Source organism: Mytilus edulis, chromosome 3 (genome assembly GCF_963676685.1).
Source record: "Mytilus edulis chromosome 3, xbMytEdul2.2, whole genome shotgun sequence".
NCBI lineage: Eukaryota > Metazoa > Mollusca > Bivalvia > Mytilida > Mytilidae > Mytilus > Mytilus edulis.
The window spans coordinates 5,830,786-5,850,553 of record NC_092346.1 but is presented as its reverse complement, the minus strand read 5'-3'; the positions used below and the strand labels follow the sequence as shown (position 1 = coordinate 5,850,553).

Here is a 19,768-nt window from a genome sequence, read left to right as displayed (position 1 = left end):
GAAAATAGACGGTCACATTCAACTCCAAAACATATGTACATTTAGATTTTCGTTGTTCTTGTAGTACATTGTAAGAAACAGCTAAAATTAACATTTGATTCCAGTAGACACGAACCATTATTCGTTTGTGTATGTAGGGAAAGGGTCTTTGCTTTTGTGTATGTAGGGAAAGGGTCTTTGCTTTTGTGTATGTAGGGAAAGGGTCTTTGCTTTTGTGTATGTAGGGAAAGGGTCTTTGTGTATGTAGGGAAAGGGTCTTTGCTTTTGTGTATGTAGGGAAAGGGTCTTTGTGTATGTAGGGAAAGGGTCTTTTGTGTATGTAGGGAAAGGGTCTTTTGTGTATGTAGGGAAAGGGTCTTTGCTTTTGTGTATGTAGGGAAAGGGTCTTTGCTTTTGTGTATGTAGGGAAAGGGTCTTTGCTTTTGTTTTTCCTTCCTACTACGCACATTTAAAAAAATTTTTTTTTTACCAAAGAGCAACTGCTGCTCTTTCTTTCAATAAATGGTTTTCTTTTGGGGGGGAACTCTTTCTTGTACCCTATCCAACACCCCCTCCAAAATGATGGATCCTATATACCTTAATTTATTTTTATACGAAATTTATTGTGAGTAAAATTGATTGTTAAATTTCATTTTTTCTTCATATATAACTATACTCGCTTTAGCTATTTTTGTTTGTGTTTGTACTTGAAATCAGATTTTCATTATTAATACTATCCGTGTTAATGTTATTTTGTCCATTGATTTATTTGCTTACTACAAAACAATATTTGAAATGTCTCAACAAGTTCTTGTTATCATTTGTACTTTCTAAAACGTTAATGGTTTTTTTATTTTTTTACCCAAGTGTAAATATAGTTGTTTGATTTTTTTGCTAATTAAAGTTTAACAAGTTGGCACGTTTAAACTTACCCTAAGTTCATTCACACGTATACACACCCGTTCCTTATTTAGTAATTATGATTCAATGATCTTTTCAAAACCATTATTATTTTAAAAATAACCGTTTTTCTACTTCGTCTTTGTTCTTTTCAGTATTAGATAATCTTTTAATGGTGCATGCTCAACAATTCTGAATAATTGAGACATTCGATATATGTACTTATACAATATTAGGTACACACATACCAAATGTAATGATTCTATTTTTTATTGCTAAGGGGACAACCACTAGATATTCTGTGGTTTTGGGAAGGGACAGGAGAGTCGTTTTAAAATGGTTGGTCCTTCAATTACTTAATTATTCCCCAGCTTAGGCTTAATGTCGCAAAATTCAAAATGGTTAGTTTGAAAAGTTGTCCATACAAAAATCACCTTCTTAAACTTTAATAATAAAATAATGAATACATTTTATATCTAAAACATTCATCCCTCCATTTCCAAACATAAACCATGTAATTAACGTCGTGAAAAATTAATTATCTAAAAAAAATCCTGTTTTATCAATTATTTAGCTATTTCGATACTAAAATGTGTAAAATGTGTAAATTATATTGACGCTAGGTCATTTTGACCTGCCTTGTTAAACGTGGCGGGGATAAAGTGGTTTTCTGAATAATCAATGGTGGACACATGTTCGCCCCTGATCACGTGACTAATCAATTTTATTGATGGTTGCAGTCCGCTAATCACCTTTGTAAGTAATGCCTCGATTCTTTATCTGATACGATGTTTACTGAAACAGCACTGGAAAATCTCATAAAGCACACAACTGAATGACCTCAGGCGGCCATATTGACTGCACAAGGTCATGAACTCCGGACAAACTGTATAAACCAGATACTAATCAATGAGTCATGGTTTTCATTTTTGTAAAACATTTTTATTAAAATTTACCAAAATATTCGTCCAACAGTTGGATATATGGTAATGCACCAATAAATGAAGACATATTAAAATGATTAAAATGATATCGAGGTAGAAAGTATAGAAAGTTGACCAACACGCACGCATTGTAAAATATATATATATATAGCACTATCTTCATACATTTATACATTGAAATCAGACACTAAACCATTTTCTTATCTTCGTAAAAGAAGGAGGATAGAACATTTTTGTTTATAGTTTTCTCTCTTCTGAGTAGTAACATATGATTCAAATTTACATTGAAAGAAAAATCATAATTTCTTGTATCAAGAAAAGTGGGGGTACTTTTTTTGCATCCTCCCTCCCATAACAAAAGAATCCCAAACCTCCTCAATTTTTGAAAAAAATAAATGGTTTGTATTTCTCTTCTGACACCACCATTAAGGTAAAATATAGTACTATCGTTAAAAAGTAATTTTAATTCTTATAAATATTCGAATATTAGTCAAAATCCATTTTTAAATTTCAAATTAGAATGTAACTCATAATATTTGAATATTGCAGTTCAAAATTTCCAAATAGAAAAAATAGAAAGACAAACAATCTTTTTTTAACAATATATCTGAATTCATGGAATTATAATATAAGTAAACATATTCTGAACGAAAACTGGCCTATTACTATTTCAAAAGTTTTGTTTATAACTGAGATTGTGGACTGGATGATGAATGAACAGGTATAACCCCATCCAAGTCAGCTGCAGTAAATAAAAGATATCACAATATATTGGTATGTAAATTTAGGGGTTAAAAAGAAGATAAAATGATAACAAGTAAAAATTTAAAACATTGTACAAATAAAAACAGCTCAGACTAAAATCATGTGTACACAATAGTACATTTATGCATGGTACATAGCTTGTATCTTCAGTTAATTTACAGTTGATGGAAATCAAAAGTTAAAAGTAAATTATACATATATTTGAATGTAAATCCGACGAAAACAAAAAAAAGCAAGGAAACATCCCAAAATTTATTGAATTTTTAGTAATCTGTTATGAAGTAGAGCACTAGTTTCTTTAATAGAGGTAAGTTAAACAGCACAAGATTGTCCAAGTTGATTGTAAAATTATTCTATAATGTTAATATGTATATACAAAGCATGCATTTGATTTCAAATCAATAAAACAATAATACGTCCAACAAACACATGAGGTAGACTCTTAATATAGAGGTACTTTGGTGAATAACATCAAGATAATAAGATATGAATAATAGAAGGATTTTACATTGAAGTGAGCATGTATAAAAAAATACTTAGGAACAAATTCTTGAAAGATGGCGTCAGAGTATAAAATGATGAAATCATTTTCCAATCCTTTTGAGCAATAGTTTAGTAATGAAACAAAAATGTATATATAATCAATATAACCAGCTAAAGGATTGTGATTTCATTTCTATATTCGATTACATCGCTCTTAATGAAATATAAAATTGTTTTTCTACAAAATTGGATATGTAGCATGTTACGATTGACACTCGACTCATTTGCATATTATGGATTATCTGACAAATTCGATCAAGAATTTCTTTCCTCTACCTGAGAACGCTGGATTATAGGCTCAACAATGTTATATATAGATCAAAACTATGAAAATTTAACAAACACATTTATACATTAAAAAAATGATATAATAATCTCCCTGAGTTTTGTTATCAATAAACAAATATGAAAAGCATGCAAAGATAATATGTACATACACAAATTACATGGCATCTCGTAGCATTCAAAATTTACTTAAATACACGTTCAATTTTCACACCATTTTCAAACATTTGGATGATTTACCAATTAAAACATTTAGCATTAAAAAAGTCAACCTCGCACATGCCAAATTGAGAACAATAATAATTCTCTATTATCTTACATATTAAATGTCTTAACAAATGGAGGAATTCAAAATAATTTAATACTTTAATTAGTGATTTTTTGGTATTTACTGTAAATATGGACCACCCAAAAATAGAATAACTGGACTGGTGACATGAATATAAACTTGTTTAAACAATGTTGTCAGAAAATGCCAGTTCACTGGCATGGAAAATGTGTTCAAATTACCATTTAACTCTCAAGTAACGAGTCATGGTTCACGATAAGGCTGCCTTTGTAATATCGCTGCTTTTCAGATAACAGTACAAAATATGTGAAAATAAAAAATATACCCGCATGAGTCATCATAAATTATCTAACCATTGAAAAAGTTCCTGAGAAATCACAAAACAACAAAATTAACTGTTATACAACATACAACGTAACTTGGCCGTTTCCGTTTTCAGTGATGCCACTTCTACCCGTAGTTTTAAATTCTCCTGTTCGAGCAGAGCCGCTCGGATGGCAATCTCATCTTCTTTAGCTCTTCTCATATCCCTCGATCTTTTAGCAGCTTCATTATTTTTTCGCCTCCGTTCCCAATACGCTCCATCTTTTTGTTCTTCCGGTAAAATTCTTGCACGTTTTCGGGATGATGTATAATTTCTGTGTTCGGTTGATGATGATATACCCATGAGCTGAGCAGGTCTGATGCCATTAGGACTAGGTATATTTCTAAACCCGTTAGGACTAGGTATATTTCTAAACCCGTTAGGACTGGGTCCATTTCTAAACCCGTTCTGACTGTGTTCATTTTTAACCCCGTTTGGACTTAGAGTAGAACTTGAGCTGGGTGAACTTGTCGTAGTTACGTTAGATGATGCTTTTGATTGCGATAGTGGTGATTGAGACGATTCGTGAATTTTCTCGCCCGCTAGCAACATATGATGTCGATACAAATGAAAGAATTCTTCGCTGTTTAAGTTGAGATTCTGAAAACCATGAGAATCTGACGGCACAAGTCCAGGTATGTATCCTCCCATGCCTAATGGGTCTTTAGGGTAAGATTTGAATGGACGGGTTGATGAAGACTTGTTTTGAGGATATTTAGGCGCCATGAGTGCAGCAACTGACGGAAGTGGTCCAAGCATAGGGTTAGGGATCAGTCCAGCTTGAAAAGCTGTCAACATACTAGCTACATTGTGATTCAATGACCAGTTACTGTCAGGTTCAGACTTGATTTTATTAACCAGTCCATTCATTAGAATTTTTTCTTCACTTTCGGATATTTTTCTATCATCATGATCCTGACTTAATCCAGTATCATTAGTTGATGCTGGCGATGGAACAGAGTCCGAACCTGAAATTTCATTGTCACCATTTTTTCTCTTAAACGAAAAATCCAAAGGCGAGTTACTTCTTTCCTCTGATGAATAACCATTCTCATTATTAGTATTATTTATTGATCGATAATGTTCATTATGATTAGCTCTTGAGGTTGTGTAGTGCATTTCTCCGTTATTATTAGGCGAACCATCCTCCGCCATAGCCTTCACATTAATAACTATTTACCAAACCCTTCCGGATTAATAAACCTGCAAGAACAAAAGAACGGGAAGTTTATATAACGTGGACATTTATTTTAAATACACAACACGACATAACTGAATTATTTATACCGAATACACAAGATTTAACAGGTCGATACATACTGATATATATAAATATCTAATAATATAAACTCTCTTACCTTTTTCACATTAGTAAAAATATCCTTCGAAAATAATAATTCAACTGTTACGAAAATTTATCAATATGGAATTGTGTATTGTCGTACATGTCCTTGGAAAAATGATTACGTATATTTATCAATTGCCTAACATATTCCAATTGGCTTTAGACCCTGACCTCACTTGACGCTGGTAACTTATTCTAAACTATTCGATAATTCACGTAATCCAATATTAACTAACCAATCGCGCTTTCCAACTGGATTATGGGCATGTCCATGCCTTCATTCAAGCCTTAAACACATATAAAATACGCCCCTATTGGTCAGTTTCTAACTCATGTTGCGTAAGGTGAAAAACAGTTACATGTCAAAATCTCAAGCCTCGTTTTCAAGTGAGAAATGCTGTAATCGCAAACCTACGCAAACATTTACTCTTGTGGTAATATCTAATTCATACAAATATCATTACGTGTATAAATCAATTATCTATATTCTTCTATTATATTTCTGTTGTAAAAATCAATATTTGAGATTAGAAATTTAAATGTATTTCTCAATACACAAAACGAACTGCATTTGAAATTTGAAAATCCACAGTAAATTATAGTTTGGCCATGTGTTAGTTATTTGGTCACTTAGAAAGAAAAAGGTCAGGTCACATGGCTATTTTTAGTCTGACAGGTAATACACAGTGATATATTATCTCTTGAACCAGATGTTATACACACAAATGTACTTGTTATACATGTTATACTTCGTATGTTGTAATTAGATTATCCAATTAAATAACGTAAACGGTACTGAACATTTTATCATAGTATTTCTATGTATATTTACTTATTATTAAAACACCTGTATGCATTTAGGCATAATGTATTGTATGGAGTGGAGTGTTGGAGTGAACTTTTGGAGTGAGATTTTGGAGTGAAATTTTTGGAGTGAGATTTTGGAGTGAAATTTGATAAAAAAAATTTGTAGTGAATAATTTAAAAACAAACTATACTGAAATAGAAATAAAAAAATGCATGCAGTGAAGTATTCGAATAATAATGTGAACGACCTCATACCAACAGTCCTTTATAAACAATTTCAAATTCTCCTGATCTACTGATGCATAACTAAGAGTTATATAATTATTTAGCATTGTGATTTCCCAATCTCTTAAGAATCTGGCAGCATCCTCATTAGGAGAATTTTACATGATGAAAGTATTTTCATTTTCTGAATTTAATTTAGATGAAATTTGGATTTATGAAAAAATAAGTTATTAATTGGTATTAGTCCAAGGATCATAACTCATAAATATCAGACAGAAACAGAATTTAAACTTTATCTGTAACTTGTCATAGTAAAACAAAATTTATTGGATGGACAGACAGACGGAAAGACAGACAGTCAGACGGAAAGCTAAGATCAATGTGTGTCGTCCCACACATAATTGTAAAAAATGTAAGTATTTAATGTTGTGCTGATCTAAAATTTCTTTGTGTCCTTCCTTCAATTGTTCTTTAATTTCGTTGTGTACTATAACATGTGTCATTTCAAATCTTGTCAAAACTAGTCGACGTGCACATTCTGCACTAAAGTGAAAGTATGTGCTCTGCATGTTCTTAGACGTTTTTTGACAATTTGACTCAATATTTAGCACTGTAATTTTTCTTTATTTATTTTTAATGAATACTTGTTCAAAATTAAACAAAACATTTAACCCCCTGACATTCTACTACTTCTAGAATAATATACTATATACTCTAAAATTTTTCAAACAAAATCACTCCGAAATCTCACTCCAAAAAATTCACTCCAAAATCTCACTCCAACACTCCACTCCAATACTCCACTCCATAAAATACATTATGCCATGCATTTAAATGCAACATTTGACTATATTTTTATGGCGAACCTTGTTTGTTATCGACTCCTAGTTTTTTAAGTACAGTCATATATTGTAGATCATTGTAAACAAAAAGAAATAAATGAAATTTACTCAGGCAACGCGGAAAAGTGATCTACATTTTTGTAATTCAAGATATTCGCTTTAATTTAATGCTACAAGAAAGACGCATATAAAACATGGTAAAACCACTCTTAGATGTAAAGTTTTTCAAAATCTTATTTTTTCGACGAAAGCTTTTCTTTCACCTACAAATACCATGCGAGCGTTAACCTCCCCCTTTTCTTCATCAACCTTTCCCCTTTTTCTCGTTTAAACAGTAAGACCAATTAAACTGTTTTAGTATCACTAGTAGTCTACTTGCATGACTAAAACTGTTGTTCACTTACATATTATCATGTATGTTGGAATATGAAGATTTTTATAGAATCTATCTTTTTTCTCAATTAACATAAACCCTTTTCATGCACAAGACATAATATCACACTTTGAAAAGAAACACAGTCGCTAATTACTTGTAATTAACCAGCACATTTAATGTAAATAAACATAAGGTTTTGGTTTTTATCATTTCCGGAGAGTAATAAATTATATCTAAAGGTAATTTCTGAGATTTATACGTTGTGAAATCAAATTTAGTGTAATTTTTCTTCCTGCTGAGTTTCTTTTGATTAATATAAATAATATAAATTTCCAATAGTATGTACCCAGTAGGTGTCTTTGATTAGTCACTTTGGTAACATATTATTCCGAAGTTTAATTGTATATTTATAATAAAGTATACAAAATGGACCAGCATATCTGATTAATATAAACAATTACTTTTTAAAAAGAGGAAGAAGATGCCAAAGTTGCAACCAAAAACCGCAAGTTAAAGAACAACAACAACACCATGACTCAAAACACAAGAACAACGGTACCATTATGAGTCAAAACAAAAGAACAACGATAACTACATGATTTAAAACAAAAGAACAACGGCAATAAAATGACTCAAAACACAAGAACAACGGTAACAGTATTAGTCAAAACAAATAAACAACGGTAACACCATGACTCAAAACACAAGAACAACATTTACACTTTGACTCAATACACATGAACAAGCACAACATCATGACACAAAACACAAGATCAACGACAACACCATAACTAAAAACAAAGGAACAACCAATACTGCATGACTTAAAACACAAGAACAACAGCAACTTCATAACTAAAAACACAATAACAACGGTAACACTGACAATTACAAAAACAACGGCAACACCTTGACAAAAAACAAAACAACAACGGCAACACTATGACTCAAAACACAAGAACAACGACAACACCTTGACAAAAAACAAAACAACAACGGCAACACCATGACTCAAAACACAAGACAACGACAACACCATGACTCAAAACACAAGAACAACGACAACACCATAACTAAAAACAAAAGACTGATGGCAATATCGTGACTCAAAACAACAGAACTTCGACAACACAAGGACTCAAAACATTAGAACAATGGCAACACCATGAATAAAAACAAAAGACAAGAACAGCTGTAGCACTTTGCCTCAAAACACAAGAACAACTGTAGCACTATAACTTAAAACAAAAGAACAAGGGATAAAATCATGGCTCAAAACAAAAGAACAAGGGATCCACCATGACTGAAAACCCCAAACTTCAACAAAAAACGACTGAGAAACGTGACGAACCCATTTGAAAGACTGAGTTTGACTCGGTTGTTTGCGGGATTACTAGTTTTTGTTTCACCAGTGGCAGATGTAATATTGTTTTAATTTGCTTGTGTTGTCTTTTGGTTTTATCAAAGTCTAACGCGAACCATTTCAGAACGAACTTTATACTTCAAAAAAATATTTTTGGTGAGATAATTTCTCATTTACGTAATTACTTTTAACTTCATCCAGAGTAATTTTTGTTTATCATATGTTTTCCTGGAAAATTATGACTATTATTCCGGGACTATCCTTTGATATAATTCTAAGAAAAATTGGGTCAAAAATATATTAGCTAATATGGATTACTGTGACAGAGGATTTTAAATAAAGTTTTTATCTAAATACATTATTTGTAAATAGATTAGATGAAAAAAATATTTAACATGTGAATCTGAGAAACAAAAATTTCAACTAAATTCTAAGTTAGTGTTCTTCAGTGATAGTTAACCCAAAAACAGAGAAAAAAACTGAGCAAAATAAACTTAAGAATGGAGGTAATTTTATGATTTAATTTGAAATCAGCGTCAACAAAATGTATACAACAAAGAATACCTACATATATATATTTATATGCACCTGAATATACAGAAACACAAAATGAAATCTGACTGGAATATATAAGTTGGTATACAGTAAAATCATAAATGGTCATAGACAAAATTTTAATTTGCAGCTACTGAATATTTAATACCAGATAGTACATGTATTATAAACCATGCAGATGATATAGCATTTACATCATATAAAAGCACGATATGAAATTAAACATCAAGATACACGTGATATGAAATAAACATCATATAACAGGGGATTTGGAAGTAACACCTTGGGGATTTATAAAACATCATATGTCAACAACGGTCAATAGAATTAACACCACATATGACCTGCCACATAAGCGGTTATGTAACCCCTTAGAAAAACATATTAAAAAGATACGTTTCATAACATGGAGCAACCGCGGTTATTAAAATTAACACATATACACCCATCATATATAAATAAAACACCCTAAAACAACCGCCAAATATAAGAATAACATCATATAACAAAATCGGGATAATAACACCGTATAAAAACCACAGGAAATAAATATAACAGCGTATAACAACAACGGGATATATAACACCGTATAACAACTACGGGAAATAATATAACACCGTATAACCACCAAGGGAAATAATTATAACATCGTATAAAAACCACATGAAATAATTATATCACTGTATAACAAGCACGGGAAACAAATATAAGAACGGGGAAAAATATAACACGTATAACAACCACGGGAAATAAATATATAACACCGTATAACAACCACGGGAAATAATTATAACACCGTATAACAACCACGGGAAATAATTATAACACACCGTCTGACAACAACGGGATATAAATATAACACCGTATATTAAATACCGTATAACAACCACGGGAAATTAATATAACACTGTATAACTATCACGAGATATAAATATATCACCGTATAACCACCACGGGAAATAATTATAACATCCTATAACAACGACATGAAATAATTATATCACTGTATAACAAGCACAGGAAATAAATATAAGATCGTATAACAACAACGGGGGAAAATATAACGTATAACAACCACGGGAAATAAATATATAACACCGTATAACAACCACGGGAAATAATTATAACACCGTATAACGACCACGGGAAATAAATATATCACCGTATAACAACTAAAGAAATAAATATAACTTCGTACAACAACCAAGGGAAAAAATATATCACTGTATAACAACCACGGGAAATAAATATAACACCGTATAACAACCCCGGGAAATAAATATTTCACTTTTAACAAGCACGTGATGTAAATATAACACCGTATAACAACCATGGAATATAATTTATATAACACCGTATAACAACCATGGGAAATAAATATATCACAGTATAACAAACCACGAAATGTAAATATAACACCATATAACAACCACGGAATATGAATTAACACTGTACAACAACCATGGAATACAAATTAACACTCTATAACAACCATGAAATATAAATGTAACACCGTATAACAACCATGGAATATAAATTAACACTGTATAACAAACCACGAAATGTAAATATAACACCGTATAACAACCACGGAATATGATATAACACTGTACACCAACCATGGAATACAAATTAACAATGTATAACAACCATGAAATATAAATGTAACACCGTATAACAACCATGGAATATAAATTAACACTGTATAACAAACCACGAAATGTAAATATAACACCGTACCATGGAATATAAGTTAACACTGTACAACAGCCATGGGATGTAAATATAACACTGTATAGCAAGCATGGGCTATAAATGATATAAACTATTTTACAACCGGTGCCATCATATAACTAACTTTTCAATTATTGTGTTCTATAAAAAATTATTCCCTTTAATATATTTTGTAAAAACAAATTGTTCCTAACAACATGCAGTGCACCATAATACACGAGATACAAGTTCTGAATGATGAAAAGGGGGTCATAGAGTGCAAGGATATGACCAATATCGTTAAAAAGAATTCAGAATTGTGAAAATTATTCTATCGTCCGTTTCAAAGTTACGACATAAGCTTGTTTCCTATTTGTACCTGTGGTTTTAGAGCAGAAGCTATTTGAAAAATATTACGACTGACGATGGACATAAGCTCATATGGCCATTGGAGCCATGTCAGCTAAACATTGTGAAAAGGGTTCATTTCATATGTTCCTTAATACATTTGTTAGAAGGATATCGATAAAACGGACAATGCGGATTGGTTAGCTACATGTAATACAAAACCCAGTTTCAGTTTGAAACTAGACTCCTGCAGAAAAGGCCATGCTTTTTATTATCCAGATTTATTTTTAGCACTGGTCAATATCACCTGCATTGGTGTAGGTATATTTTGTCAGTTTCATAAACTGTCATAGATTTTTTTATATTGGGAGGGGGAGGGGGAATGATTGATTGATTGATTGATTGTTGGTTGCTTTACGCCGCATAAGCACAAAAAGGCTATATCGCGGCGAGGGAGGGGGAATGAAGTCGGTTATTGAAAAAAAAACCATCAAGATATATATATATTTAACTGTACTTGAACATTTCATAGGCTCTTCTTTAGTTACCCTTTACCGTTTCAAAAATGCAAATGAGCAGTAACATTTCCGCGTGTTGTAACCTTCGGGAATGAACTTGTTTGTCTATTGCCTCCATTGATGAGTTAAAGCTATATTGTGCTGGGTATTGTGTAAGAAGTCAAGGCTACATCAGCAAGTACAGACGCATCTATGGGATGATCTGATTATGTTTTATTGATTGACGGGCTCTACAGAGAAATATACATCGCTTAATTACAAAATCATTGGTACGAAACGCTAGTGACACAACCTTGAAAAGGGTCTAATAAATTTCAGAGTTAAACGTATAATTTACAGGTAGATTTCGTTTTAAAAAATATATGTATACATACATATTATGTATGTTTGATTGGTTGACCGATTTTCTTGAACTCCATCTGAACCTTGCGTGGGAGAATTCATCTTCTTTGGCTTGTTACTGATATTTAAACAACACACGAGAAGAAAATGTAAAAAGCAGGCTTTTTTTATCGTTATGTTTCTGATTAGATAATGAAAAACAACTTGTGAAATAGTTTATACAGCAATGAAATAAATATTAGTCATTACAAATAGAAAATGCTTCTCAACATGAAAGAGAGAATGTTTGTATGCATAAGACCTACCAATGAAATTAGTATATTATTTTCGTCTTGACAAACAACAAATAAATTGTGTAATTACGTCAGCGGAAACTAGAAAGGAAGAATTATAATGACATCAATACATTCTCGTAGGTTTGTAATAAGACAGATTGAAAAAATATATTATAGGATAGACACACTTTCTTAGGGAACACTTAAGACGGACAAATCGTTTAACAGATACTTTAAATTCTGAAGATCACTTTATAAAAGATTGAATTAACTGATGTTCTCGCACACGTTGTCAAAATATGGTTTCGTGAATACAATATGAATAGACAAATGGCCCTGAAATCATTGTTATAACCCTATTAAATCATGTTAAAAAGGAAACACTAAGGATAAAAGACTGTTTGTGTCTCTCTTTTCATCTTCACAATGTTTTGAACGGTAAATATTAGGAATTATAAACTGAACTTAAATTTTATTTAAAGAGCCGTAAATTTAATTTCGAAAAATCACCCATTTTAAAGCATACATTTTCTTGATTCATGATGACATCTATGTTTGGGTATAACAGTATTTTTGATAGTCCAATATTTGTAGGACACTTGATAGAGAAATCGCTCATGTCAGGCTGTGTTGTTTTCAGTTCTTTTTCTATTGGCATTTAGGTGTTGTTCTGTATATATGTATGAGTAAGTTGAAGATACCAATTCTGGTTTTTACTCAACGGGATTGTTGTGTCTTATCTTATATTTTTACTATTTTTGTTAGAATCCTTATACCTTGAAAATGTCGTTTAAACGTTGTTCATTGAAAGTCATTGGATAACCTGAGAGGGGGTGGGGATTTCAAAAATACATATCTGGTCTTATTTAAAAAAAAAAAGATATAACATCTGTCCAAGATAGGAATCACAAAAACAAAAGGCATGTTGTACCATATTTATACTGGAGGTTGAAGGAAAAAGCTAGTTTAACACGCTACTACATTATATAATTACAGATACGAAAATAGAAACATCATTTACAATATCTATAAAAGATATCTCGCTGGCAACAGTTACCAATTATATAACAACTATATCGCTATTGTCCTGGAAGCAACCCTAATCATCTGTTATGGCGAGCTTAACCTATTTTTTTTATTAATATTTCTCCGCAACAATTTTGCCATCTCACACACGTTTAATGATATTTTTTCGCAGCTATTATTAAATCTATATTTTGTATATCAATATGACATGGAAAAGTATAACAGGTACAAACATGTGTGAAACAAGCGATAATAATGAAAATCACACTCTAACAATTTGGTGCGAAAAAAAATGCGTTCGTAACAACTCAATAAAAATATCATATTGAGTTGTTATTAAATACTGAAATACTTCTTTGATTCAAAATAAAAATGTCATCAATAAAAACACAAATATAAAAATAAAGATGATTAATGTTTGCTTAACGCGAAGTGGCAAATTCAAGACTTAAAACTTGGCCGCCTTCTTTAAGACCCTATACATTCCAGTTTTAATATTGGGAAAAGATAGAAGTAGTAGTAGTAATAGTAGATATAAACGAGTTCACCTCAAAGGATCTTCCGGAAGAGGTTCTATCGATATTCAGAACGAGGCAAAATTTATGAACCAAAAATGTCAGAACGTGACCTTTCTTTTCAAAATAATTCATTCTGCTTGTGTACAAGTATCAGTCAATTTAAATGATCTTAAATGGCCGAACTTATAAGGAATCGTTAAATTGAGGCAATTTCCATTTAATTTTGACAATATCTTTCAATTTTATGACATAATGCATAACGAATGTACGTAAAACAAAACAAGCATGGCCATATATACGTTTACCTATATAATAAGTGAAATAAAAGTTAACTGTTACTTACAAAAACTTTAAAGTTGATTTTCAGCTGCTTATCAGGTAAAATCAAGCAGACCATAGAATTGAAAATGTCAAAACAGTCCTCAAAATATGGATTCAAATTAACGCTGAAAAAAAGAGAATTGCGTAAAACAACCATTGAGAAAACTGTGCTATTAAAATGTAACTATTGGGTCAATATATTATTGGATTACGTTTTTTTCTGTGTAACAAGCTGCTACCTTGCTTCCAACACCTGTAACATCAAAGCATCGATCACCTTGCGACAAAGTAAACATGATCCCATGTGTTGGATAACAAACATGATATTACGACTTGTTACAGAAACTCTTATTCATTAATATTTTAATACAGACGCGGTACGTCCACGTGTTCCGGTTAAGTTTCTACGGCGTGCGCATGTCCAAACGAAATGGATATCCAAGTTACACAATTAGGAAAATATATCAGACATATCCTGATTTATTGTTAAAAAGTAATTTACTTGACCTTGAAAACTCCTGACTTAGTAAAGACAAACAAATTGGCCAATATCTGACTTTGTTTAATGCAAACATATTGACAATTCTTGACTTGGTTAACGCAAACAAATTAACAATTCATGAATTGCTTGTCAATGTTTGACTTGTTTTTGTGATGACAAGCAACTTCATCATTTCTGACTTGGTTACAACAATCAGTTAAGAAAACATATCGACCATGTCTGGCTTGGTTATGAAAAACATGATTTTGTTCACACAGGTAAATTGAAAATACGTATTTCTGGCTTGGTTAAAACAAGTAAGTTGACAATACTTATTCCCGACTTGGTTAAAACAGGTAAATTGACAATTCTTATTCCCGACTTGGTTAAAACAGGTAAATTGACAACTTTTATTCCCGACTTGGTTAAAATAGATAAATTGACAACACTTATTCCAGACTTGGTTAAAACAGGTAAATTGACAATACTTATTCCCGACTTGGTTAAACAACTAAATTGACAACACTTATTCCCGACTTGGTCAAAATTGGTAAATCGACAACAGTTATTCCAGACTTGGTTAAAACAGGTAAATTGACAACACTTATTCCTGACTTGGTTAAATCAGGTAAATTGACAATACTTATTCATGACTTGGTTAAAATAGGTAAATCGACCATACTTAATCCTGCATTAGTTAAACAGGTAAATTGATAAATATTTATTCCTGACTTGGTTAAAACAGGTAAATTGACAATATTTATTCCTTACTTGATTAAAATAGGTAAATTGCAAAACTTATTCCAGACTTGGTTAAAACAAGTAAATTGAAAAGACTTATTCCCCACTTGGTTAAAATAGGTTAATTGACAATACTTAATCCTGCATTGGTTAAACCAGGTTAATTGTCAAATACTTATTCATGACTTGGTTGAAATAGGTAAATTGATAACACTTATTCCTGACTTGGTTAAATCAGGTAAATTGACAATACTTATTCATGACTTGGTTAAAATAGGTAAATTGACAATACATATTCCCGACTTGGTTAAAACAGGTAAATTGACAATACTTATTCCCGACTTGGTTAAAACAGGTAAACTGACAATACTTATTCCAGACTTGGTTAAAACCGGTAAATTGACAACACTTTTTCCTTACTTTATTAAAACAGGTAAATTTTCAATACTTATTCCTGACTTGGTTAGAACACAACACCCTTCGTGTAACTTATTAAGGCAAATACATGGTATATTCTCCGACTTAAGTGAAAACTGTCCTTAACAAAAGAAAAATAAAAAAAAAAACGGTTATGATACATTTTTCATTCATTTTCTTTGTCGAGTTTATACAAATAATTTTGAATCAGATATTTCAACAGATAACAAATAAAAATGCAAAAATGTAAACATAGGATGAAAAAAAGAGAAAAATACAGAGTTTATATAATTTTCGCTCTGAATAATTAATTGTCCCAATTTTATTCCCTTCAGTACAGATTTTGTTTTATTAACAGTCAGAAATATAAAACGGTAATAGACATGTTTCCAAAGCTATTAGTTTTAAATGAATTTTAAATGTCCATATAAGGATTGTAAATGGACTATAGAGATAGGAGTATAGCTGATGGAAAATAAAGTGCTATATGACATTTCCCCGGGAATTTAAACTACAAATATTGTTTTCATAAATCACATTACATTCAAGCTAGGCGTAAAAATTGTCAATAAAACTATAGTTTTAGAAGGTTTTTTGTTTGATGGTTATATTAAATTTCAAGTGTTCTAGAATTTTATGAATGGATTAAAACACGGCTTATTGGAAATTTAAATGAAATAGAAAACACAAAAAGGCAAAAAAATGTTTTATTCTGAACGACTTTTTCTACCATTTCATAAAATTTTTATTATTTTTTTTATTTATGATCAAAACACAGAGATGTAAGAACGTTTGATGATCAATTTTAATCATTCTCAATTTGACCGTCAAAAATCACTATCTTTCAAACATTACATGCAGGATAAGGATAGAAAATAAACAAATCTGACTGGATAAAAACCAACACAAACATATAGAACCTGAGACTTCTATAAATAGTAGTTTCAGATAGAACGTACTTTTTATAATAAAACTGAATTATCAATACTTACTCCGAAGTGTATACATTTATCAAACTTACAATAAATAAAAAAATATATTTATATACAGGTGAAGTATCCCATATGTTCCATTTCCATGTAATAAAAATTTTCTAATTTTAAATGTTGTAAAAATGTAAAAACCGGAAGCGGGAAGTTGCCGTTTTTCGATATGTACGGAAATGATATTTCGGTTATTATCCTTTTCTCAAGGACCCGATTAAATCTAGTTTGCGTATTCGTTGTTTCCCGTGTTACGTTGTTTTGTATAAACTATTGAACTTGAGTAGAAACCATTGAGAATACATTTCTGTGTCTATAAAATGTACTTAACCGGGAACAATTTGAAGTGACCTTTTTGTGTTATTATATTTTTATTTTACATAAAACAATTTGAAGTGATAGAATAGTTTATTTAAATAGTATTTCACCTGGAAGTAACTTGAATAATACAGTTCATTTTAAGTACGATCTAATTTGTTATAGTGTTTGTTTTTTATAACATTTTATTGGAGAGTTTCTCAATTGTTTTAAGTAAGAGTTTCAGTTGCAAGGCTGTGCCAGAAACAATGTTTCCATTGAACATCCAATTGGAACTGTTATGGAATTTCTGTGTCAATAAAGCATGGAAATTGTTCATTTATTGAAACCAAAATCATGTTCTCTTATCCAAAATTGGAAAATTATCGAAAATGAGACCGGATTCTTATTTTTCTTGGTCCGCGTTGTTCTATCTTTAGTTTTATTCATTAATGTTGTATACTTTATAGTCACCCTGGGTCAGTAAAGTCAGTGTGTATCCCATATTGTAACTACTATCATAACTATGCAATGTTTTTGCGACTAAATAGTCAGTATATAAAAACAATATAGTTCGTTGTTTAATTAGGCCAAATATAGTCAATGCCCCGTTATTATTTAGTGTTAGATTACGACTATATTGCTAGTGTCTCACTTATTATTTAGTCTTTTACTGCGACAATATTGTCAGTGTCACTTGTTATTTCATGATGATCTTTAACTACATGTATATAGCCAATGCCCGAATTATTGTTCAATGTTAAACTGTAACTACATACTCAGAGTCTAATTTATTGCTCATGGCGTTACTGTGACTACGTGTGTAGTGTTCAACTATTATGCAATACGTCAGAGCTCCGGATAAGCTGCGTAACGCACGGGTCGTGCATGTTTGCATGCACCAAACCACTTATATGAAGTCAGCATCGGAATCCAAAAGTTCTAATAAGGGACAAGTGAATCCAGATTTATGTAAATAAAATAAGACAAAAACATTGTCTATTTTTAGTTCAAGAGTATATTATATATAATATATATTTCATTTTAGTTGATGATGAACACACATATTCAATATTGGTTAATGAAAAAACCCTATACATTAAGGAGCTTGGTGGTGAAAACCCAATTTGATATTTGCTTGAGGGGTGACTTGGAATTAATAATGCAATTGAAAAACTATTTCACTCAATTAAATAAAAAAAATGGAGGGGTAAAAACACCAATTTGTGAATTCTTATCTGGAGCTCTGCAATGTTGTATTGTGGCAGCACAGTCACTGCCCACTTTAATTCAGTGCTGTACTGTGACTACACCCTCGCTCAGGTACCCCCGAGAACCAAAATTTAGAAGCCAAAAATAAAAAAATGTTAAAGAGCAACATTAAGGCCTATAAGCAGAAACTTAACTGTTTAATGCCGAATTTATCAACGCGCGTAGCAATCTGTTTTAATACAACTGGATATTTGTTTAAAATAGCTATTAAAAATTGTGATTTCAAGTAGATGTTTCTAGATCGAGTGCATGTATACCTATTTACATTTCCAATCTGTTTTACATATATCTCTATACATATTGTATCGAGCTTATTTTCTTTCACTTTGTTAATCCCGAGGCTTAATAGCCTGGTTTCTTAGAAACTTAATGAAGAAAGCCAAAAGAATGTTGTTTATGTAACGCATTCTATAAAAAAATCAATAACAGTTTGTGTTCATGAGAAGGAATTGTAATTATTTGATCTTTGTGCGGAAGCATTACCGGGGCAACTGCTGACCAGAGTGACGCATTGGCTTTTCTGGGGTTCCTCAAGGGGTTTCGACAATCGTTTTAAAATTGCATCGACATAATGAATTACAACTAAACTTAATCCAAGGCCATATTAAGATAAGAAGACGTGGTATGATTACCAACGAAACAACGCTCCATCAGAATACAAATGGCGTAAAGTGAACAACTTTAGGTAAAAGTACGGTCTTCAACAATGAGTAAAGCCCATACCGCTTTGTCAGCTATAAAATGCCTCGAAATGATAAATGTAAAACAACTAAGACAATTAAAACAAGAAAACTTATTAATGTACAAAACAATAAACGAAAGACAATATGATATACAGAAACAAACGGCAACCTCCTGACTTAGGAAAGGCATGTACAGAATGTTGTATATTCACTTCAATATGCTCAAATGTGCTCTTTTGGATTATGCATGT

The 19,768-nt window shown here is 31.4% G+C and overlaps 1 protein-coding gene across 4 annotated transcripts; it reads right to left on the bottom strand.

Annotated features, from left to right (window-relative positions):
- Positions 1-1,799: 1,799 nt before the first annotated feature.
- On the bottom strand, positions 1,800-17,430 carry LOC139514127 (hepatic leukemia factor-like). 4 transcript variants are annotated; one of them, XM_071302879.1, is made up of 3 exons: positions 17,304-17,430; positions 14,666-14,768; positions 1,800-5,272 (listed from the first exon to the last, which is right to left on the bottom strand). In XM_071302879.1, the coding sequence occupies exon 3, from the start codon at positions 5,222-5,224 to the stop codon at positions 4,097-4,099; it is 1,128 nt and encodes a 375-aa protein (XP_071158980.1). In that variant the 5' UTR covers positions 5,225-5,272; positions 14,666-14,768; positions 17,304-17,430; the 3' UTR covers positions 1,800-4,096. The 4 variants fall into 4 exon arrangements, with proteins under 4 accessions (XP_071158980.1, XP_071158981.1, XP_071158979.1 ...); XM_071302880.1 differs by having other exon boundaries at positions 17,275-17,366; XM_071302878.1 differs by lacking the exon at positions 17,304-17,430 and having other exon boundaries at positions 14,666-14,855.
- Positions 17,431-19,768: the final 2,338 nt, after the last annotated feature.